The 19,711-nt window shown below is 43.5% G+C and overlaps 1 protein-coding gene across 2 annotated transcripts in view; it reads right to left on the bottom strand.

Moving 5' to 3' along the window:
* LOC121846956 (beta-synuclein-like) overlaps window positions 1-18,610 on the bottom strand; it is a 37,768-nt gene extending 19,158 nt beyond the window's left edge. For both annotated transcript variants that reach the window (XM_042326146.1, XM_042326147.1), the window contains exons 1-4: window positions 18,419-18,610; window positions 15,806-15,947; window positions 8,375-8,404; window positions 7,019-7,104 (exon numbers count right to left, since the gene is read on the bottom strand). In XM_042326146.1, the coding sequence (XP_042182080.1) occupies window positions 7,019-7,104; window positions 8,375-8,404; window positions 15,806-15,947; window positions 18,419-18,595 (435 nt within the window). In that variant the 5' untranslated portion in view covers window positions 18,596-18,610. The remainder of the gene's footprint in view (window positions 1-7,018; window positions 7,105-8,374; window positions 8,405-15,805; window positions 15,948-18,418) is intronic.
* Between the last annotated feature and the right edge of the window lie 1,101 nt (window positions 18,611-19,711).

The raw sequence follows: 19,711 nt of genomic DNA, 5'->3' as shown, positions 1-19,711 counted from the left end.
GGGGAGAGGAGAGGAGAGGTTGATAGTCCTAGAGAAGGGTTTATTACACTTCACCTGTCCTGGTTGACTGGCTGTAGCTGGCTGACTGACTGACTAGCTGACTGACTGACTGGCTGACTAGCTGACTGGCTGACTGACTGACTAGCTGACTGGCTGACTGGCTGACTAGCTGACTAGCTGACTGACTGACTAGCTGACTAGCTGACTGACTGACTGGCTGACTAGCTGACTAGCTGACTGGCTGACTGGCTGACTGGCTGACTAGCTGACTGGCTGACTGACTGGCTGACTGGCTGACTAGCTGACTGGCTAACTGACTAGCTGACTAGCTGACTGGCTAACTGACTGGCTGGCTGACTGACTAACTGACTGCACAGTTTCTATGGCGTCTAAGTCCTTTTGTGTGTGTAGTGTTTTTCCGGGTGTCTGCTGAGAACTGCCTCTCTCTGCTGTAGTCCCACTAAACCCAGGAGAATGTCTGTCACTGTTAGACTAGACTGTTAGACTAGACTGTTAGACTAGACTGTTAGACTAGAAACAGTCTCTTTTCTCTATCCAGATCCTTCAGTTGTCTGTCTGTCACTGTTGAGCACATAATGAAATCTCTCTTTTCAGAACAACGCTTACAACAACAAAAAACACATGAATTCAAAAAAATATGTTATTATTATCAGTGTTTTTTAGACATGTGTGACATTTCTACGTGTACATTTCTCATGTGTTTTTCCCTTCTGAAAGAAAATATCCCCACACGTTTATTTTACACCATTTCCAGCTACATCCAGTCCAGGGACCGACCAGGACCAACCCTGCTTCGACCGGGACCAACCCTGCTTCGACCAGGACCAACCCTCCTTCGACCAGGACCAACCCTGCTTCGACCGGGACCAACCCTGCTTCGACCGGGACCAACCCTGGGACCAACCCTGCTTCGACCAGGACCAACCCTGCTTCGACCGGGACCAACCCTGCTTCGACCGGGACCAACCCTGCTTCGACCGGGACCAACCCTGCTTCGACCAGGACCAACCCTCCTTCGACCAGGACCAATCCTGCTTCGACCAGGACGAACCCTGCTTAGACCGGGACCAACCCTCCTTCGACCAGGACCAACCCTGCTTAGCTTCAGACGCAAACCAGCAGTGGAATGAAGGGTACTATGTTGCAGGAATAAATGTGCCAAAACTTGCAACTGGAGAAAAGGCAGCATAACCAAAGACCAGGGTAACATTACCAAAGACCAGGGTAACATTACCAAAGACCAGGGTAACATTAACAAAGACCAGGGTAACATTACCAAAGACCAGGGTAACATTACCAAAGACCAGGGTAACATTACCAAAGACCAGGGTAACATTACCAAAGACCAGGATAACATTACAAAAGACCAGGGTAACATTACCAAAGACCAGGGTAACATTACCCAAGACCAGGGTAACATTACCCAAGACCAGGGTAACATTACCCAAGACCAGGGTAACATTACTAAAGACCAGGGTAACATTACCCAAGACCAGGGTAACATTACCCAAGACCAGGGTAACATTACTAAAGACCAGGGTAACATTACCCAAGACCAGGGTAACATTACCCAAGACCAGGGTAACATTACCCAAGACCAGGGTAACATTACTAAAGACCAGGGTAACATAAGGAAAGGGAGGCTTTTTTGGTATCGCATTATCCAGAGAAAAAAACAATCACAGGCATTTTTTTTGCCTCCATTTTCAATTAATGAGATTTTTGTGTTTTTTGAAATTATTTCCTTGCAATACTTTGTTTTCATATCAATATTTTTGGGGTTCATGTTTTGCTTTCAATAGCATTCTTTTTTTTGTTTGCAAAACTAATAATTTTGTCCCCGACTGCTTTAAGGGTAGTAAAGTAACTCACTCACTAGAGGATTACACCACATAATAACACGATGACTCTATTACAGGGGTTTAAAGCAGCAATCCTTAAATGAAACATTATAAGTGTCCTCCCCGCCACAGTTTTCTGGAAAAAGCTGATGGGGATGGAGCAATGAAACCACTCTCAAATTCATAGACTACGCTACGGATGCAAGGACTGACCATCCACGATATCAGAATGATACATGTTTTTACCCAGAAGAGCAAAACAACTGACATCTGTTGGTGAGAGTCTCATCTTTCCTTCGAGGGGTCATAATAGTTTATGGGTCAAACCGTTCGAACGCTACAGACGATTTTGTGAGAAGACCGATTTTCGGGATGGCTCATGGTCCTAGTAAACACAGCTCTATCTATGTCTCCTTTCACCACAGATGGCTCATGGTCCTGATAAACACAGCTCTACCTCTGTCACCTTTCACCACAGATGGCTCATGGTCCTGATAAACACAGCTCTATCTCTGTCACCTTTCACCACAGATGGCTCATGGTCCTAGTAAACACAGCTCTATCTCTGTCACCTTTCACCACAGATGGCTCATGGTCCTGATAAACACAGCTCTACCTCTGTCACCTTTCACCACAGATGGCTCATGGTCCTGATAAACACAGCTCTACCTCTGTCACCTTTCACCACAGATGGCTCATGGTCCTGATAAACACAGCTCTATCTCTGTCACCTTTCACCACAGATGGCTCATGGTCCTGGTAAACACCACTCTATCTCTGCCACCTTTCACCACAGATGGCTCATGGTCCTGGTAAACACCACTCTATCTCTGCCACCTTTCACCACAGATGGCTCATGGTCCTGGTAAACACCACTCTATCTCTGCCACCTTTCACCACAGATGGCTCATGGTCCTGGTAAACACCACTCTATCTCTGCCACCTTTCACCACAGACGTGGGAGTGGGACATGCGGTGGATTGAGACCCAGATATCTCTAGCTTCAACTGACCAATTTTGATGGGGACATTTTTTATTATGCTAATTAGATTTGCGCGGTGGGCACGGACATCAACTCGAGTGGGTTAACCATGTTTCGAGGCTATACAGTATTTGTTTATATTTACAAACATTGGAATAAAACAAACTTATATATTCTGGTTTCTTATGGGGTATGAGAGTTTAATTAAGCTCATGAGGCATTACATTCTTCAAGAATCAATGGGTAGATGTAATGCATTTCTAAACGGATGTAGTAACTACGGTTTGCCTCTTTAACAGGCAGTGACCTTCATACAGCAGAACTACACAGAACTACACAGAACTACACAGAACTACACAACAGAACTACACAGAACTACACAGCAGAACTACACAGCAGAACTACACAACAGAACTACACAGCAGAACTACACAACAGAACTACACAGCAGAACTACACAACAGAACTACACAACAGAACTACACAGAACTACACAGCAGAACTACACAGAACTACACAGCAGAACTACACAGCAGAACTACACAGAACTACACAGCAGAACTACACAGAACTACACAGCAGAACTACACAGCAGAACTACACAGAACTACACAGCAGAACTACACAGCAGAACTACACAGCAGAACTACACAGCAGAACTACACAGCAGAACTACACAACATAACTACACAGAACTACACAACAGAACTACACAGCAGAACAACAAAGCAGAACTACACAGCAGAACTACACAACAGAACTACACAACAGAACTACACAACAGAACTACACAGCAGAACTACACAGCAGAACTACACAGAACTACACAACAGAACTACACAACAGAACTACACAGAACTACACAACAGAACTACACAACAAAACTACACAACAGAACTACACAACAGAACTACACAACAGAACTACACAGAACTACACAACAGAACTACACAGAACTACACAGCAGAACTACACAGCAGAACTACACAGAACTACACAACAGAACTACACAACAGAACTACACAGCAGAACTACACAACAGAACTACACAACAGAACTACACAACAGAACTACACAGCAGAACTACACAGCAGAACTACACAACAGAACTACACAACAGAACTACACAACAGAACTACACAACAGAACTACACAGAACTACACAACAGAACTACACAGAACTACACAGCAGAACTACACAGCAGAACTACACAGAACTACACAGCAGAACTACACAACAGAACTACACAACAGAACTACACAGCAGAACTACACAGCAGAACTACACAGCAGAACTACACAGAACTACACAGCAGAACTACACAGCAGAACTACACAACAGAACTACACAACAGAACTACACAACAGAACTACACAGCAGAACTACACAGCAGAACTACACAGCAGAACTACACAGCAGAACTACACAACAGAACTACACAACAGAACTACACAGAACTACACAACAGAACTACACAGAACTACACAGCAGAACTGCACAACAGAACTACACAACAGAACTACACAGAACTACACAACAGAACTACACAGCAGAACTACACAGCAGAACTACACAGCAGAACTACACAGAACTACACAGCAGAACTACACAACAGAACTACACAGAACTACACAGAACTACACAACAGAACTACACAGCAGAACTACACAGCAGAACTACACAACAGAACTACTCAACAGAACTACACAACAGAACTACACAACAGAACTACACAGCAGAACTACACAACAGAACTACACAGAACTACACAACAGAACTACACAGAACTACACAGCAGAACTACACAGCAGAACTACACAACAGAACTACACAGAACTACACAGCAGAACTACACAGCAGAACTACACAGAACTACACAGAACTACACTGAACTACACAGAACTACACAGAACTACACAGCAGAACTACACAGCAGAACTACACAACAGAACTACACAGCAGAACTACACAGCAGAACTACACAACAGAACTACACAGCAGAACTACACAACAGAACTACACAGAACTACACAGCAGAACTACACAGCAGAACTACACAGCAGAACTACACAGCAGAACTACACAGAACTACACAGAACTACACAGCAGAACTACACAGCAGAACTACACAGCAGAACTACACAGCAGAACTACACAGAACTACACAGAACTACACAGCAGAACTACACAGCAGAACTACACAACAGAACTACACAGAACTACACAACAGAACTACACAGCAGAACTACACAGCAGAACTACACAACAGAACTACACAGAACTACACAACAGAACTACACAGAACTACACAGCAGAACTACACAACAGAACTACACAGAACTACACAGCAGAACTACACAACAGAACTACACAACAGAACTACACAGAACTACACAACAGAACTACACAGAACTACACAACAGAACTACACAGAACTACACAACAGAACTACACAGAACTACACAACATAACTACACAGAACTACACAGCAGAACTACATAGAACTACACAGCAGAACTACACAGCAGAACTACACAACAGAACTACACAACAGAACTACACAACAGAACTACACAGCAGAACTACACAGCAGAACTACAACAGCCAGTTTATTAGGTACACCCCATCTAGTACCAAGTTGGACCACCCTTTGCCTCCAGAACAGCCTGAATTCTTCGTTACATGGAAACATTGCTCAGTTTTGGTGTCAAGGGACCTAACGTGTGCCAGGAAACCCCCACCACCACCAACCTGTACCGTAGACACTAGACAGGATGGGGGCCATGTACTGATGCTGCTTACGGCAAATCCGGACTCTGCCATCAGCGTGACGTAACAGGAACCGGGATTCATCAGACCAGGTAATGTTTTTAGCCGATAGGAGTGGAAATCGGTGTGGTTGTCTGCTGCAATAGCCCATCCGTGACAAGGATCGACTAGTTGTGCGTTCCCTTGTTGCCGTTCTGCATGCCACTGTTGTACTGCACCGTTGTTGGCCTGTTTGTGGCCTGCCTGTTACGCTGCACCGTTGTTGGCCTGTTTGTGGCCTGCCTGTTACGCTGCACCGTTCTCCTTCGAACTCTCATCAATGACTTGTTTTCGCCCACTGGACTGCCACTGAATGGATGGTTTTGTTTGTTTGTTGCATCATTCTCGATAACCCATTGACACGGTCGTGCGTGAAAAAGCCCAGGACGCCCGGGACGTTTCTGAGACACTGAAACCGCCGCGCCTGGCTCCGACGATCGTACCACGCTCAAAGTGGTCACTCGTTTTGCCCCGTTCTAACGTTCCATCGAACGGTATCTGAATGTCTCGATGCCCGTCTGGCCGGCTTTATACAGGGTAGCCTAGTGTTTAGAGCGTTGGACTGGTAACCGAAAGGTTGCAAGTTCGAATCCCCGAGCTGACAAGGTACAAATCTGTCGTTCTGCCCCTGAACAGGCAGTTAACCCACTGTTCCTAGGCTGTCATTGAAAATAAGAATTTGTTCTTAACTGACTTGCCTAGTTAAATAAAAAATAAATGTAAGAAAATAAAAATAAATACAGCTACGGCCAGGTGAATCACAGTCTTTAGGAGCGAAACATTTTTGTGAACGGAGAGTGATGTTCCTAATTAACTGGCCACTGAGTTTATGTTACCATTTCAATGTGATCCATTAAACTTGCCCCCCAAAAAAAAAAAGATTATGTCCACTGTTCTGTCAATGTCCCACAAAATCATTCCCTTGTCCCACATTGGTGCTTTCTAGCTGTGGTCAACCTAATTCCACCAGTGGACACATTGCTACTACAACATGGTCATTTTTTTCACGTGCAAATAACATCATTTCAACCTCACATGTGAACTTGCAATTCGACATGTGAGAGTGAGATTTTCACATGTGGAATGTCTTCGTACATGTGAAACTGCTTATTTGATTTTCACTTTAAAAAACAATTAATGACGTTTTTTTCTTCTTCTGTGTGTGTGTGTGTGTGTGTGTGTGTGTGTGCGTGTGTGCGTGTGCGTGTGCGTGTGTGTGCGTGTGCGTGTGTGCGTGTGCGTGTGCGTGTGTGTGCGTGTGCGTGTGTGCGTGTGCGTGTGTGTGCGTGTGCGTGTGTGCGTGTGCGTGTGTGTGTGTGTGTGTGTGTGTGTGTGTGTGTGTGTGTGTGTGTGTGTTAGTCGTACGTTCATGTCAGATGGGAACTCGTCCTTCTTCCCCAGGCCGGTGGCAGCAGCGATATTCCCCATGGCTCCACCAGCAAGGTCCTTCGCTGCATCATCACACACACACACACACACACACACACACACACACACACACACACACACACACACACACACACACACACACACACACACACACACACACATTAACACACACACACACACATTATTAACACAAACACACACACACACACATTATTAACACACACACACACATTATTAACACACATTATTAACACACATTATTAACACACACACATTAACACACACACATTATTAACACACATTATTAACACACATTATTAACACACACACACATTATTAACACACACACACATTAACACACTTTATTAACACACACACATTATTAACACACACACACATTATTAACACACACACATTATTAACACACATTATTAACACACATTATTAACACACATACATTATTAACACACACACATTAACACACACATCAAACACACACACACATTAACACACACACATTATTAACACACACATATTATTAACACACACACATTAACATACACATCAAACACACACACACATTAACACACACACATTATTAAGACCCACATTATCAACACACACACACATTATTAACACACACACACATTATTAACACACATACATTATTAACACAAACACACACACACATTAATAACACACACACACATTAACACACACACATTATTAACACAAACACACATTATTAACACATTATTAACACACACACACATTATTAACACAAACACATTATTAACACACACACATTATTAACACACACACACATTATTAACACACACACATTATTAACACACACACACACATTATTAACACACACACACATTATTAACACATTATTAACACAAACACACATTATTAACACATTATTAACACACACACACATTAACACACACACATTAACACACACACACACATTAACACACACACACATTAACACACACACATGATTAACACACACATTATTAACACACACACATTATTAACACACACACACACATTATTAACACTCACACACACACATTATTAACACACACACATTAACACACACACATTATTAACACACACACATTATTAGCACACACACATTATTAACACACACACATTATTAACACACACACATTATTAACACAAACACACATTAACACACACACATTATTAACACACACACATTATTAACACACACACACATTACTAACACACACACACACATTAACACACTCCTGTTTGGTTCAACATCTGAACTAAAGACTTAACAGTAAACAGTCAACGTACCTGAACCAACACCATCTTTGGCCTTGGTGCCTGAAAAGGGAGAACAACATATCTGTTACCAGATTACAATGCTACATTACCCCACCATTATCACACATCGTGTGTTACCACATTAAAATGATACATTACCCCACCATTATCATGCATAATGTGTTACCACGTTAAAATACTACAGTATCCCTCCATTATCACACATCATGTGTCACCAGTGGTGGTGCTGGGGGGTGGTGGTGCTGGGGAGTGGTAGTGCTGGGGGGTGGTGGTGCTGGGGGGTGGTGCTGGGGGTGGTGGTGCTGGGGGGTGGTGCTGGGGGGTGGTGGTGGTGCTGGAGGGTGGTGGTGGTGCTGGGGGGTGGGGTGCTGGGGGTGGTGGTGCTAGGGGGTGGTGGTGGTGCTGGAGAGGTGGTGGTGGTGCTGGGGGGTGGGGTGCTGGGGGGTGGTGGTGCTAGGGGGTGGTGGTGCTGGGAAGGTGGTGGTGCTCGGGGGGGTGGTGGTGCTAATCCTGTTGGTTCGATATCCTGGTTTGTCTCTAAAACATTATATATCTTTACCAGTCTAATCCAGTCTAATCCAGTCTAATCCTGTCTAATCCTGTCTAATCCTGTCTAATCCTGTCTAATCCAGTCTAATCCAGTCTAATCCTGTTTGGTTTGTGCACATCCCCTGATATACCAGTCTAATCCTGTCTAATCCAGTCTAATCCAGTCTAATCCAGTCTAATCCAGTCTAATCCTGTTTGGTTTGTGCACATCCCCTGATATACCAGTCTAATCCTGTCTAATCCTGTCTAATCCTGTCTAATCCAGTCTAATCCAGTCTAATCCTGTTTGGTTTGTGCACATCCCCTGATATACCAGTCTAATCCAGTCTAATCCTGTTTGGTTTGTGCACATCCCCTGATATACCAGTCTAATCCAGTCTAATCCTGTCTAATCCAGTCTAATCCAGTCTAATCCTGTCTAATCCAGTCTAATCCAGTCTAATCCTGTTTGGTTTGTGCACCAGAAGCAGGTCACAGTCTTATTATCTGATCCAGACTAACTGTGACTTGGAGTCTAAGCATCTTACTGTTGTGATACTGTAGCGCTGATGTCAACATCTGAACTAAAGCCAATTTGTTGTGACGTGACCATGCAGGACATAATAATTAGTTGTATTTCCTCGCGGTCAACATGAGCAAAACAGTTATGCTATGCATAGTTTTTTGGGAATTTCTGATGCTCCCTGACTGTCTAGTGTTCATTTAGGTGATTATTAGAGAGCTGTTCTAGTTTGTCTCTGTCATGACCATGACCTATCATGATCCCTGACCTAACTATCATGACCTCTGACTAACTATCATGACCCCTGACCAAACTATCATGACCCCTGACCTAACAATCATGACCCCTGATCTAACTATCATGACCCCTGACCTAACTATCATGACCCTTGATCTATCATGACCCCTGACAGTTCCCCTGGAGACAGTCTCTCACTGTGTCCCTGTAACTGTCCCTCTGGTCCCCTGGAGACAGTCTCTCACTGTGTCCCTGTAACTGTCCCTCTGGTCCCCTGGAGACAGTCTCTCACTGTGTCCCTGTAACTGTCCCTCTGGTCCCCTGGAGACAGTCTCTCACTGTGTCCCTGTAACTGTCCCTCTGGTCCCCTGGAGACAGTCTCTCACTGTATCCCTGTAACTGTCCCTCTGGTCCCCTGGAGACAGTCTCTCACTGTGTCCTTGTAACTGTCCCTCTGGTCCCCTGGAGACAGTCTCTCACTGTGTCCCTGTAACTGTCCCTCTGGTCCCCTAGAGACAGTCTCTCATTGTGTCCATGACATAAAGGCCTGTAACTGTCCCTCTGGTCCCCTGGAGACAGCATCTCACTGTGTCCCTGACATAAAGGCCTGTAACTGTCCCTCAGTTCCCCTGGAGACAGCCTCTCACTGTGTCCCTGACATAAAGGCCTGTAACTGTCTCTCGGTTCCTCTGGAGACAGCCTCTCACTGTGTCCCTGACATAAAGACCTGTAACTGTCTCTCTGGTCCCCTAGAGACAGCCTCTCACTGTGTCCCTGACTCACAAGCTGTCACCATTACACCAAATACAGTGACATAAGGTATGCTGTCCTCACCCATACTCCCCCCTCCTCCCCTCTACCTCCCCCCTCTCCTCACCTCTTGTTCCAGTTCCTCACCCCTCCCCTCTCACCATTGGTTCAGTACCTCCCCCTCCTCCATCCTCTCACCCCTCCTCCCTAACCCCTAGCTCTAATACCTCCCCTCTACCTCCACCCATGTCCTCACCCCTTGTTCCAGTTCCTTACCCCTCCTCCCTCATGTCTTCACCCTTTCTTCTTCCTCCTCCCTCCTCTCCCCTCCTGACTGGTCAAGATACAGTTTCTACTTAAATCGGCTTGAGAATCTATGGTAAGATTGCTGTCTAGTCATGATCCCCAACATCTTGACAGAGTTTGAAGTTATTTTGAAAATAATAATGGGCAAATATTGACTCAATGTGGTGAATATTTGATCTAATCAAGTTATATTAGTTGTATTTTTCATTCATCTTTTAAAAATATCCACATTTAGATTTCTCTTTGACATGGCAGATGATTTAGGGTAGATCGTTGACACACAAAAAAAAAGACAATTAAATACGTTTTATTTCCACTTTGTAACAAAAGGTTAGAGGCCCTGTATCCATTGTAAAAAAAAAAAGGTTCCAAAAGGGTTCTTTGCAGAAGGATAGGGTTCTACCAAGAACTGTTTTCATCAGAAGAACCCTTCTTGGAAGACAAAGGTTCTTTGTAAGGCAAAATGTTATACCTAGAACCTTTAACATCAGAAGACCCCTTCTTGGAGGACAAAGGTTCTTTGTAAGGCCAAATGTTATACCTAGAACCTTTAACATCATAACAACTGTTTTTGGAAGAAAGGGTTCTTGGATGATTATTTGGAAGGCAATAAGGGTTCTACACAGAACCATATAAAATATTTCCCAGCATGCTCTGTTGCAGGGACATTTTTAGAATTGTTGTTTTTACTGTAATATCTGTGTTTTTTGCATGTACATTGATTGGTTGATTCATTTGATGCTACACAAAGAGGAATCACATATAGTTTTATAAACTCATCTGTTAGTAATTGGATTTATTGCACCCATTACTGAGATGTTCGTTCTAGTTTAGATGATTGAAGTAGTCTCAGTATTCAATCTTTCCTACCCTGGCAGTTATTCTGGATGCAGGTTGCGGATGATTTACTATTTCACTTGTTGGATATCCTAACTCTGGTTAGAATCCAATAGGAATTACACATCAATTTGCAAGCCAGCATAATGTGACTTGCAGGCCTGATGTGGCCTGTACACCAGGAGTTTCCTAACACCACCGTGTTAGGGTGTAACTAGGCCCTGAAATAAAGGCCTTATGATATACTTAATTAATTGTCATAAAACAATTGTATTTTAAAGGCTAATAAGGCTGGTGGAACCATTCATAGAGTGTTCTAGGAAGAACCCTCCAAAGATAAAATGGTTATTTGAAGAACCCTACATAGAGGGTTTAAGATAGAACCCTACACAGAGGGCTTCAGATAGAACCCTACACAGAGGGCTTCAGATAGAACCCTACACAGAGGGCTTCAGATAGAACCCTACACAGAGGGCTTCAGATAGAACCCTACACAGAGGGCTTCAGATAGAACCCTAGAGGGCTTCAGATAGAACCCTACACAGAGGGCTTCAGATAGAACCCTACACAGAGGGCTTCAGATGGAACCCTACACAGAGGGCTTCAGATGGAACCCTACACAGAGAGCTTCAGATGGAACCCTACACAGAGGGCTTCAGATGGAACCCTACACAGAGGGCTTCAGATAGAACCCTATTACAGAGGGCTTCAGATAGAACCCTACACAGAGGGCTTCAGATAGAACCCTACACAGAGGGCTTCAGATAGAACCCTACACAGAGGGCTTCAGATAGAACCCTACACAGAGGGCTTCAGATAGAACCCTACACAGAGGGCTTCAGATAGAACCCTACACAGAGGGCTTCAGATAGAACCCTACACAGAGGATTTTAGATTAAACCCTTTGCAAAGGGTTCTACCCAGCAACAAAAAGGATTGCCCTATGGGGACAAACCCGAAGAACTCCATATTGTTCGACTTAGCACCATTTTTTCTAAGAGTGTAGATGGCCATAGTCACCATGACTTCCTCAACGGGGACAATATTGCTCAATTGATCAATACATTGATTCACTGATGTACCTTCTACAATCGGGCATGTTCAGTCAGGCACACACGTCAGCAAACCATCCGTCGTCATTTACAACATCTGAATCCCCTTGTATAAACCTAACGTCAGTGACGTCATTACTGAATATACACTATACAGACAAAAGTATGTGGACACGCCTTCAAATGAGTGGATTCGGCTATTTCAACCACACCCATTGCCGACAGGTGTATAAAATCGAGCACACAGCCACGCAATCTCCATAGACAAACATTGGCAGTAGAATGGACTTACTGAAGAACTCAGTGACTTTCAACGTGGCACCGTCATAGGATGCCATCTTTCTAACAAGTCAGTCCGTCAAATTTCTGCCATGCTAGAGCTGCCCCAGTCAACTGTAAGATCTGTTATTGTGAAGTGGAAACATCTAGGAGCAACAACGGCTCAGCATCGAAGTGGTAGGCCACACAAGCTCACAGAACAGTACCGCCGAGTGCTGAAGCGCATAGCCCATAAAAACCATCTGTCCTCAGTTGCAACACTCACTACTAAGTTCCAAAATGCCTCTGGAAGCAACGTCAGCACAATAACTGTTCGTTGGGAGCTTCATGAAATGGGTTTCCATGGCCAAGTAGCAGCACACTAGCCTTACATCACCATGTGCAATGCCAAGCGTCGGCTGGAGTGGTGTAAAGCTCGCCGCCATTAGACTCTGGAGCAGTGGAAATGCGTTCTCTGGAGCGAAGAATCACGCTTCTGGCAGTCCAATAGACAAATCTGGGTTTGGTGGAAGCCAGGAGAGCGCTACCTGTCCGAATGCATAGTGCCAACTGTAAAGTTTGGTGGAGGAGGAATAATGGTCTGGGGCTGTTTTTCATAGTTTGGGCTAGAACCCGTAGTTCCAGCTCGAGGGAAATCTTAATGCTACAGCATACAATGACATTCTAGATTATTCTATGCTCCCAACTTTGTGGCAACAGTTTGGGGAAGGCCTTCTCTGTTTCAGCATGACAATGCCCCAGTGCACAAAGCAAGGTCCATACAGAAATGGTTTGTTGAGATCTTCACTCGCCTGCACAGAGCCCTGACCCTTTGAACACTGCGAGCCAGGCCTAATCGCACAACATCAGTGGTCGACCTCACTAATGTTTGTGGCTGAATGAAAGCAAGACCCCACAGCAATGTTCCAACATCTAGTGAAAAGACTTCCCAGAAAAGTGGAGGCTGTTATAGCAACAAAGGGGGGACCAACTCCATATTTTGAAATGAGATGTTTGATGAGCAGGTGTCCACATACCCTTGGTCATGGATTGTATCTGTGAGCACATATTTTTAATTTGCCAATATGCATATTTTCCCTGTAAATTATATCCATATCATAATGCCCTGCATATAATGTAGACTGCCACTGCCAACCACCTACTTCCAGACATTCATAGTGCAAAATCCACAGTAACCTACAGAATGAACCCATAGTAGCCTGCAGAATGAACCCACAGTAACCTACAGAATGAACCCATAGTAGCCTGCAGAATGAACCCATAGTGGCCTACAGAATGAACCCTTAGTAGCCTACAGAATGAACCCACAGTAACCTACAGAATGAACCCACAGTAACCTACAGAATGAACCCACAGTAACCTACAGAATGAACCCATAGTGGCCTACAGAATGAACCCATAGTGGCCTACAGAATGAACCCACAGTAACCTACAGAATGAACCCACAGTAACCTACAGAATGAACCCATAGTGGCCTACAGAATGAACCCTTAGTAGCCTGCAGAATGAACCCACAGAAGCCTGCAGAATGAACCCATAGTGGCCTACAGAAGGAACCCATAGTAGCCAGCAGAATTAACCCATAATAACCTGCAGAATGAACCCACAGTAGCCTACAGAATGAACCCATAGAAATCTACAGAATGGACCCATATTACTCTACAGAATGAACCCACAGTAACCTGCAGAAAGAACCAATAGTAGCATGCAGAATTAACCCATAGTAGCCCACAGATGAACCCACAGTAGTCTGCAGTAGCCTGCAGAATGAACCCATATCACTCTACAGAATGAACCCTTAGTAGCCTACAGAATGAACCCTTAGTAGCCTACAGAATGAACCCTTAGTAGCCTACAGAATGAACCCTTAGTAGCCTACAGAATGAACCCTTAGTAGCCTACAGAATGAACCCTTAGTAGCCTACAGAATGAACCCTTAGTAGCCTACAGAATGAACCCTTAGTAGCCTACAGAATGAACCCTTAGTAGCCTACAGAATGAACCCTTAGTAGCCTACAGAATGAACCCTTAGTAGCCTACAGAATGAACCCTTAGTAGCCTACAGAATGAACCCATAGTAGCCTACAGAATGAACCCTTAGTAGCCTACAGAATGAACCCTTAGTAGCCTACAGAATGAACCCTTAGTAGCCTACAGAATGAACCCTTAGTAGCCTACAGAATGAACCCTTAGTAGCCTACAGAATGAACCCTTAGTAGCCTACAGAATGAACCCTTAGTAGCCTACAGAATGAACCCTTAGTAGCCTACAGAATGAACCCTTAGTAGCCTACAGAATGAACCCTTAGTAGCCTACAGAATGAACCCTTAGTAGCCTACAGAATGAACCCTTAGTAGCCTACAGAATGAACCCTTAGTAGCCTACAGAATGAACCCGTAGTAGCCTACAGAATGAACCCATAGTAGCCTACAGAATGAACCCATAGTAGCCTTCAGAATGAACCCTTAGTAGCCTACAGAATGAACCCTTAGTAGCCTACAGAATGAACTAATAGTAGCCAACAGAATGAATCCACAGTGGCCTACAAAATGAACCCAAAGTAGTCTGCAGTAGCCTACAGAATGAACCAATAGCACAGAGAAAATGCCTTGTTGGCATTGATGGATTAATTATGCTTCACTACGACACGCTTCAAAGAGAAGCCATAACATCCTACTAAAGATGACAAAAAAGACCCACCCATTTTTCAACCAATCAAGGAAAAATACATTATCTTTGAACCTATAGCGTCGCTTTACGAGGCATTTATATATGCATCCATCAAGCAATCTCTGTTGAACACGACTCGCTCGCCTTGGCAGCCACTCGTGATATGCATGCATTACATTGAAGCCATGGATATCACAGGGACCGGATAATCCAATTCAGATTGCTTTCGGTCTAACGTTTCTAAAGGTCGGATCTTACCGATAAACATGGCGCCTTCCTTGGTCTTTTCCGCCGCCAGCGCAGCTCCCTCCTTAGTCTTCTCCGCGGCGATAGCCATGCCGTCTTTAGCTTTGGACAACCCTTTCATGAACACATCCATCTCGACCCTGGTCCTGGAGCTCTGGAGAGATGCACAGAACCATGAATCACGTCCCATGTAGTCTATTGTATCGGCCTATAGTCGTATACCGTAGTAATGTGGTAGGCCTAGCACTAGTCACATACTAACGGCTACCCATATCGACTTCAAATGTATACACTGTCCATGGTCCTGAAACAGAGCATGTTTAATGAATTATTTGGTATGGTCCTGGAGAGAAGGAAATTAGATCCATTACAGCACTGATTGTCAGAAGTTTATCATGCGTTATTATACACAAATATGTGGTACAATTATGTGGTGTTATTAATTACCTGGTAAATAATGATTGTTTTGACGGATTGATTGCTCTGCATAGAGACGAACCATGAATTATCATTACTATGTATGTATTATAGGCCCAGCCGTAGTTATTTTACCCTACATGGTGATGGATAGCAATTCCCGACTAAAAAAATAACTGTCCGTGGTGCTGAAAGAGTGTGTTTCAATGGTGTATTCTGAACGATTTTTATTCGGTATGACTCGGTTATGGGGCGGCAGGGTAGCCTAGTGGTTAGAGCGTTGGACTAGTAACCGGAAGGTTGCAAGTTCAAACCCCCGAGCTGACAAGGTAAAAATCTGTCGTTCTGCCCCTGAACAAGGCAGTTAACCCACTGTTCCTAGGCCGTCAGTTAAATAAAGGTAAAATAAATCAATTAAATTGACTGTGGTTGATTCATTGACAGAAGTCAAGATGTTAATAGTTTAACTGAACTAAAGTATAAACACAACATGCAACAATTTCCCCAAATTTTACGGAGGTACAGTTCATATTAGGAAATCAGTCAATTGAAATAAATGCATTAAGTCCTTAATCTATGGATTTTACATAACCTGGGCAGGGTTGCAGCCATTGGTGGGCGTGCCAGGAGATAAGCCTACCCACTTTGTAGTCAGGCCCAGCCAATCAAAATGAATTTTTCCACTACAAAAGGGCTTTATTACAGACAGAATTTCTCCTCAGTTTCATCCGTTGTCCGGGTGACTGATCTCAGAGTATCCCCCAGGTGGAGAAGCCGGATGCGGAGATACCGCGGTGGCCTGGTTTCATGTGGTCCGCGGTTGTGAGGCCGGTTGAACTCACTGACAAATTCTCTAGAAAGATGTTGAAGACGACTTAAGGTAGAGAAATGAATGTTACATTGTCCCCAGCACAAGGTGCACTTGTGTAATGATCATGCGTTTTAATAATCTTATTGATATGCCACAACTGTCAGGTGGATGGATTATCTTGGAAAAGTAGAAATATTCACTAACAGTGATGTAAATTTGCGCACAGAATGTGACAGAACGTTTTCTGGGTTCTTTTACTTCAGCTCATCAAACGTGGGACCAACACGTTGCATGTCGCGTTTATTTTTGTTCAGTATAGCTTTCACTGTTTCCCCTTTTCTCTTCAGTTGTTTTCTTTCTAATACCCTAGCTGTCACTTTGTGTCTTGGCTGTCATTTAAAGCGACGACGGAAGAATGGGGACGGATAGAAGCAACGACCTCCCTCCCGTTTCACCATAGGCTGTGATAGCCAAACCCTCCGCCATAGACCAGCAATTATAGTAAATGCATTATTCCCTCAAACCGTTTAACACGTTTTTTTTCTTCTCTCCATCTCCCTACCCCTTTTCTCCAATGGCATGAAATATTCAGAGAGAGAGAGAGAGAGCGAGAGAGAGAGAGAGAGAGAGAGAGAGAGAGAGAGAGAGAGACAACATTTTTCAATGAAATGGTTAAATGTGCACGCGCTCATGAATTATTACTGTGGTAATATGACTCTCGATGGCGACGCGATCTGAGGACAAGCCAGGAAGTTGCCTTTGAAATAGCGCGTATCTGATGTACTTGTATCCTCTTTAAACAAGCGCATTACCTGTAATATAGCCTAGCCCTACTACTATATGTGGGGGAAGGGGAGGGGGGAAAAAAACTTGATGCACGATATTTTCTCATCACGGTCACCAAGGAGAATATATATTTTGTCAATAAATATGCATATGTCTACAGGGTAGAATTCGACATAAAAAATAAAAAAAATCGATTAAAAAAAAATCAAATACACGATTTAAATCAATAATTTCGATGTGTTAATATTATAATACTTATTAGGCTACTACACCTTATAGAGAACGGTCATTCAAGGAAATAATGTGTCGAGTACAATATTCTCATCAAATGCAACAATTGCTCTTTCTGCCTTTCATTAAACGGATTGAGTTCAACGTTTTTATGTAAATTATCATTAATTTACATATTTTTACACTTCTCAGTTACATCACACACACACATATTTGTAGCCTTGTAGTCTTATTTTTCTCTCTATCCCTATAACAACGTCCTATAACAACGTCCTGTTAAAATGTAGATATGTTTTCCATACAACCTCTAACCCGTTGTTTCTTTCTATCGACGCCAGACACAAATATCACAGAAAACATCATTAAAAAAATCTTCTTACCTTTTTACAAATATGACTTGTTTCCTCAAGGTTCCACTGCCCAGCTGATTCAAATATCGCCTGAACCGTAGCTGCTATCACAGACTGATCGCTGGGTAGGAGGGTTCTCCTCGGGATACTCTGTCTGTCGACCAATAGGGAGCGGCCGACCACGTAGACCTCCTTTTCATTGATCATTCCAACAGCACCAGCTAGGCTTTCTGTCTAACAGTTAACAGATACGTGTCCTGGATGCTCAGACTGACGGGCATAATGGGAAAATAAGCTTAGCTTTAATTCAAGAGAGCTCACCGTCTAGACCTACCCTATTTTCTGCTCAATTTTAGTCTCTTGTTCACTACCACCATTGTGGAGGACTTATAAAGCCTGTATCTCCGCCATTTCCCCCTTCCCAGTCCATTGCCATAGGCTACACTATGTACACTATGTAATGATGCTGATGGAAGAACGTGTATACAACAGCTAGCTGAATCATTTGAATAGTAATTCGCTCTGATAAGTTTTACCAAATGAAGGACTGAGTAAAAACAATGCAGAACACACAAAATCATCATCATCATCATCATCATCATCATCATCATCATCATCACTACTGTCTTCATCATCAACACCATCATCATCATCATCATCATCATCATCACCACTACTGTCTTCATCATCACCACCATCATCATCACCACTACTGTCTTCATCATCACAACCATCATCACCACCACCACCACCACCACCATCATCGTCATCGTGACCATCAATCACAAAGTCTTTACCCCTTTAAAATAGAATAAACATGAAATAATTAGTTATTATATTCATTCTCAGAGCATGTGTCCGACAAGGACTTAGTAATAGCAGTATAATCAGCAGCAGTAGTAGTATGAGCAGTCCTGCTAATTACAAGATTAGTATCTGAAAATGTGCTCTAACAGAATATGGGGGAATAACGGATTATACTATTTTGTAGTTACAGGGAGATTCTGAGATTCGCATTTCTAGGTCCACGCAAGAGGAGGCGAATACAGTGCATTAGGAATAGAATATTTTCCTGAATGAAATTATAGCAAATGGCGCTCGATGTACAATATGTGCGCTTGTTAAAAACATATTTTTTTTTTTTTTTTGGGGGGTATAGTGACGTGATGACATCAGGCCATCCAGCTGAAGGTTATGTGTCTCATTGATTACTGTGACATTAGGAGAAATAGAAAAGCTTTCGCGCAATGCCCCAGGTGTGACTTTAAAACTATCCGATCAGTGAAGTATTGTCACGTGGCCATCCCTTAGGACACGTTGTAG

This window comes from Oncorhynchus tshawytscha, linkage group LG08, assembly GCF_018296145.1.
Source record: "Oncorhynchus tshawytscha isolate Ot180627B linkage group LG08, Otsh_v2.0, whole genome shotgun sequence".
Lineage (NCBI taxonomy): Eukaryota > Metazoa > Chordata > Actinopteri > Salmoniformes > Salmonidae > Oncorhynchus > Oncorhynchus tshawytscha.
The sequence above is the reverse complement of the archived record's forward strand: the minus strand, read 5'-3'. Positions and strand labels throughout refer to the sequence as shown.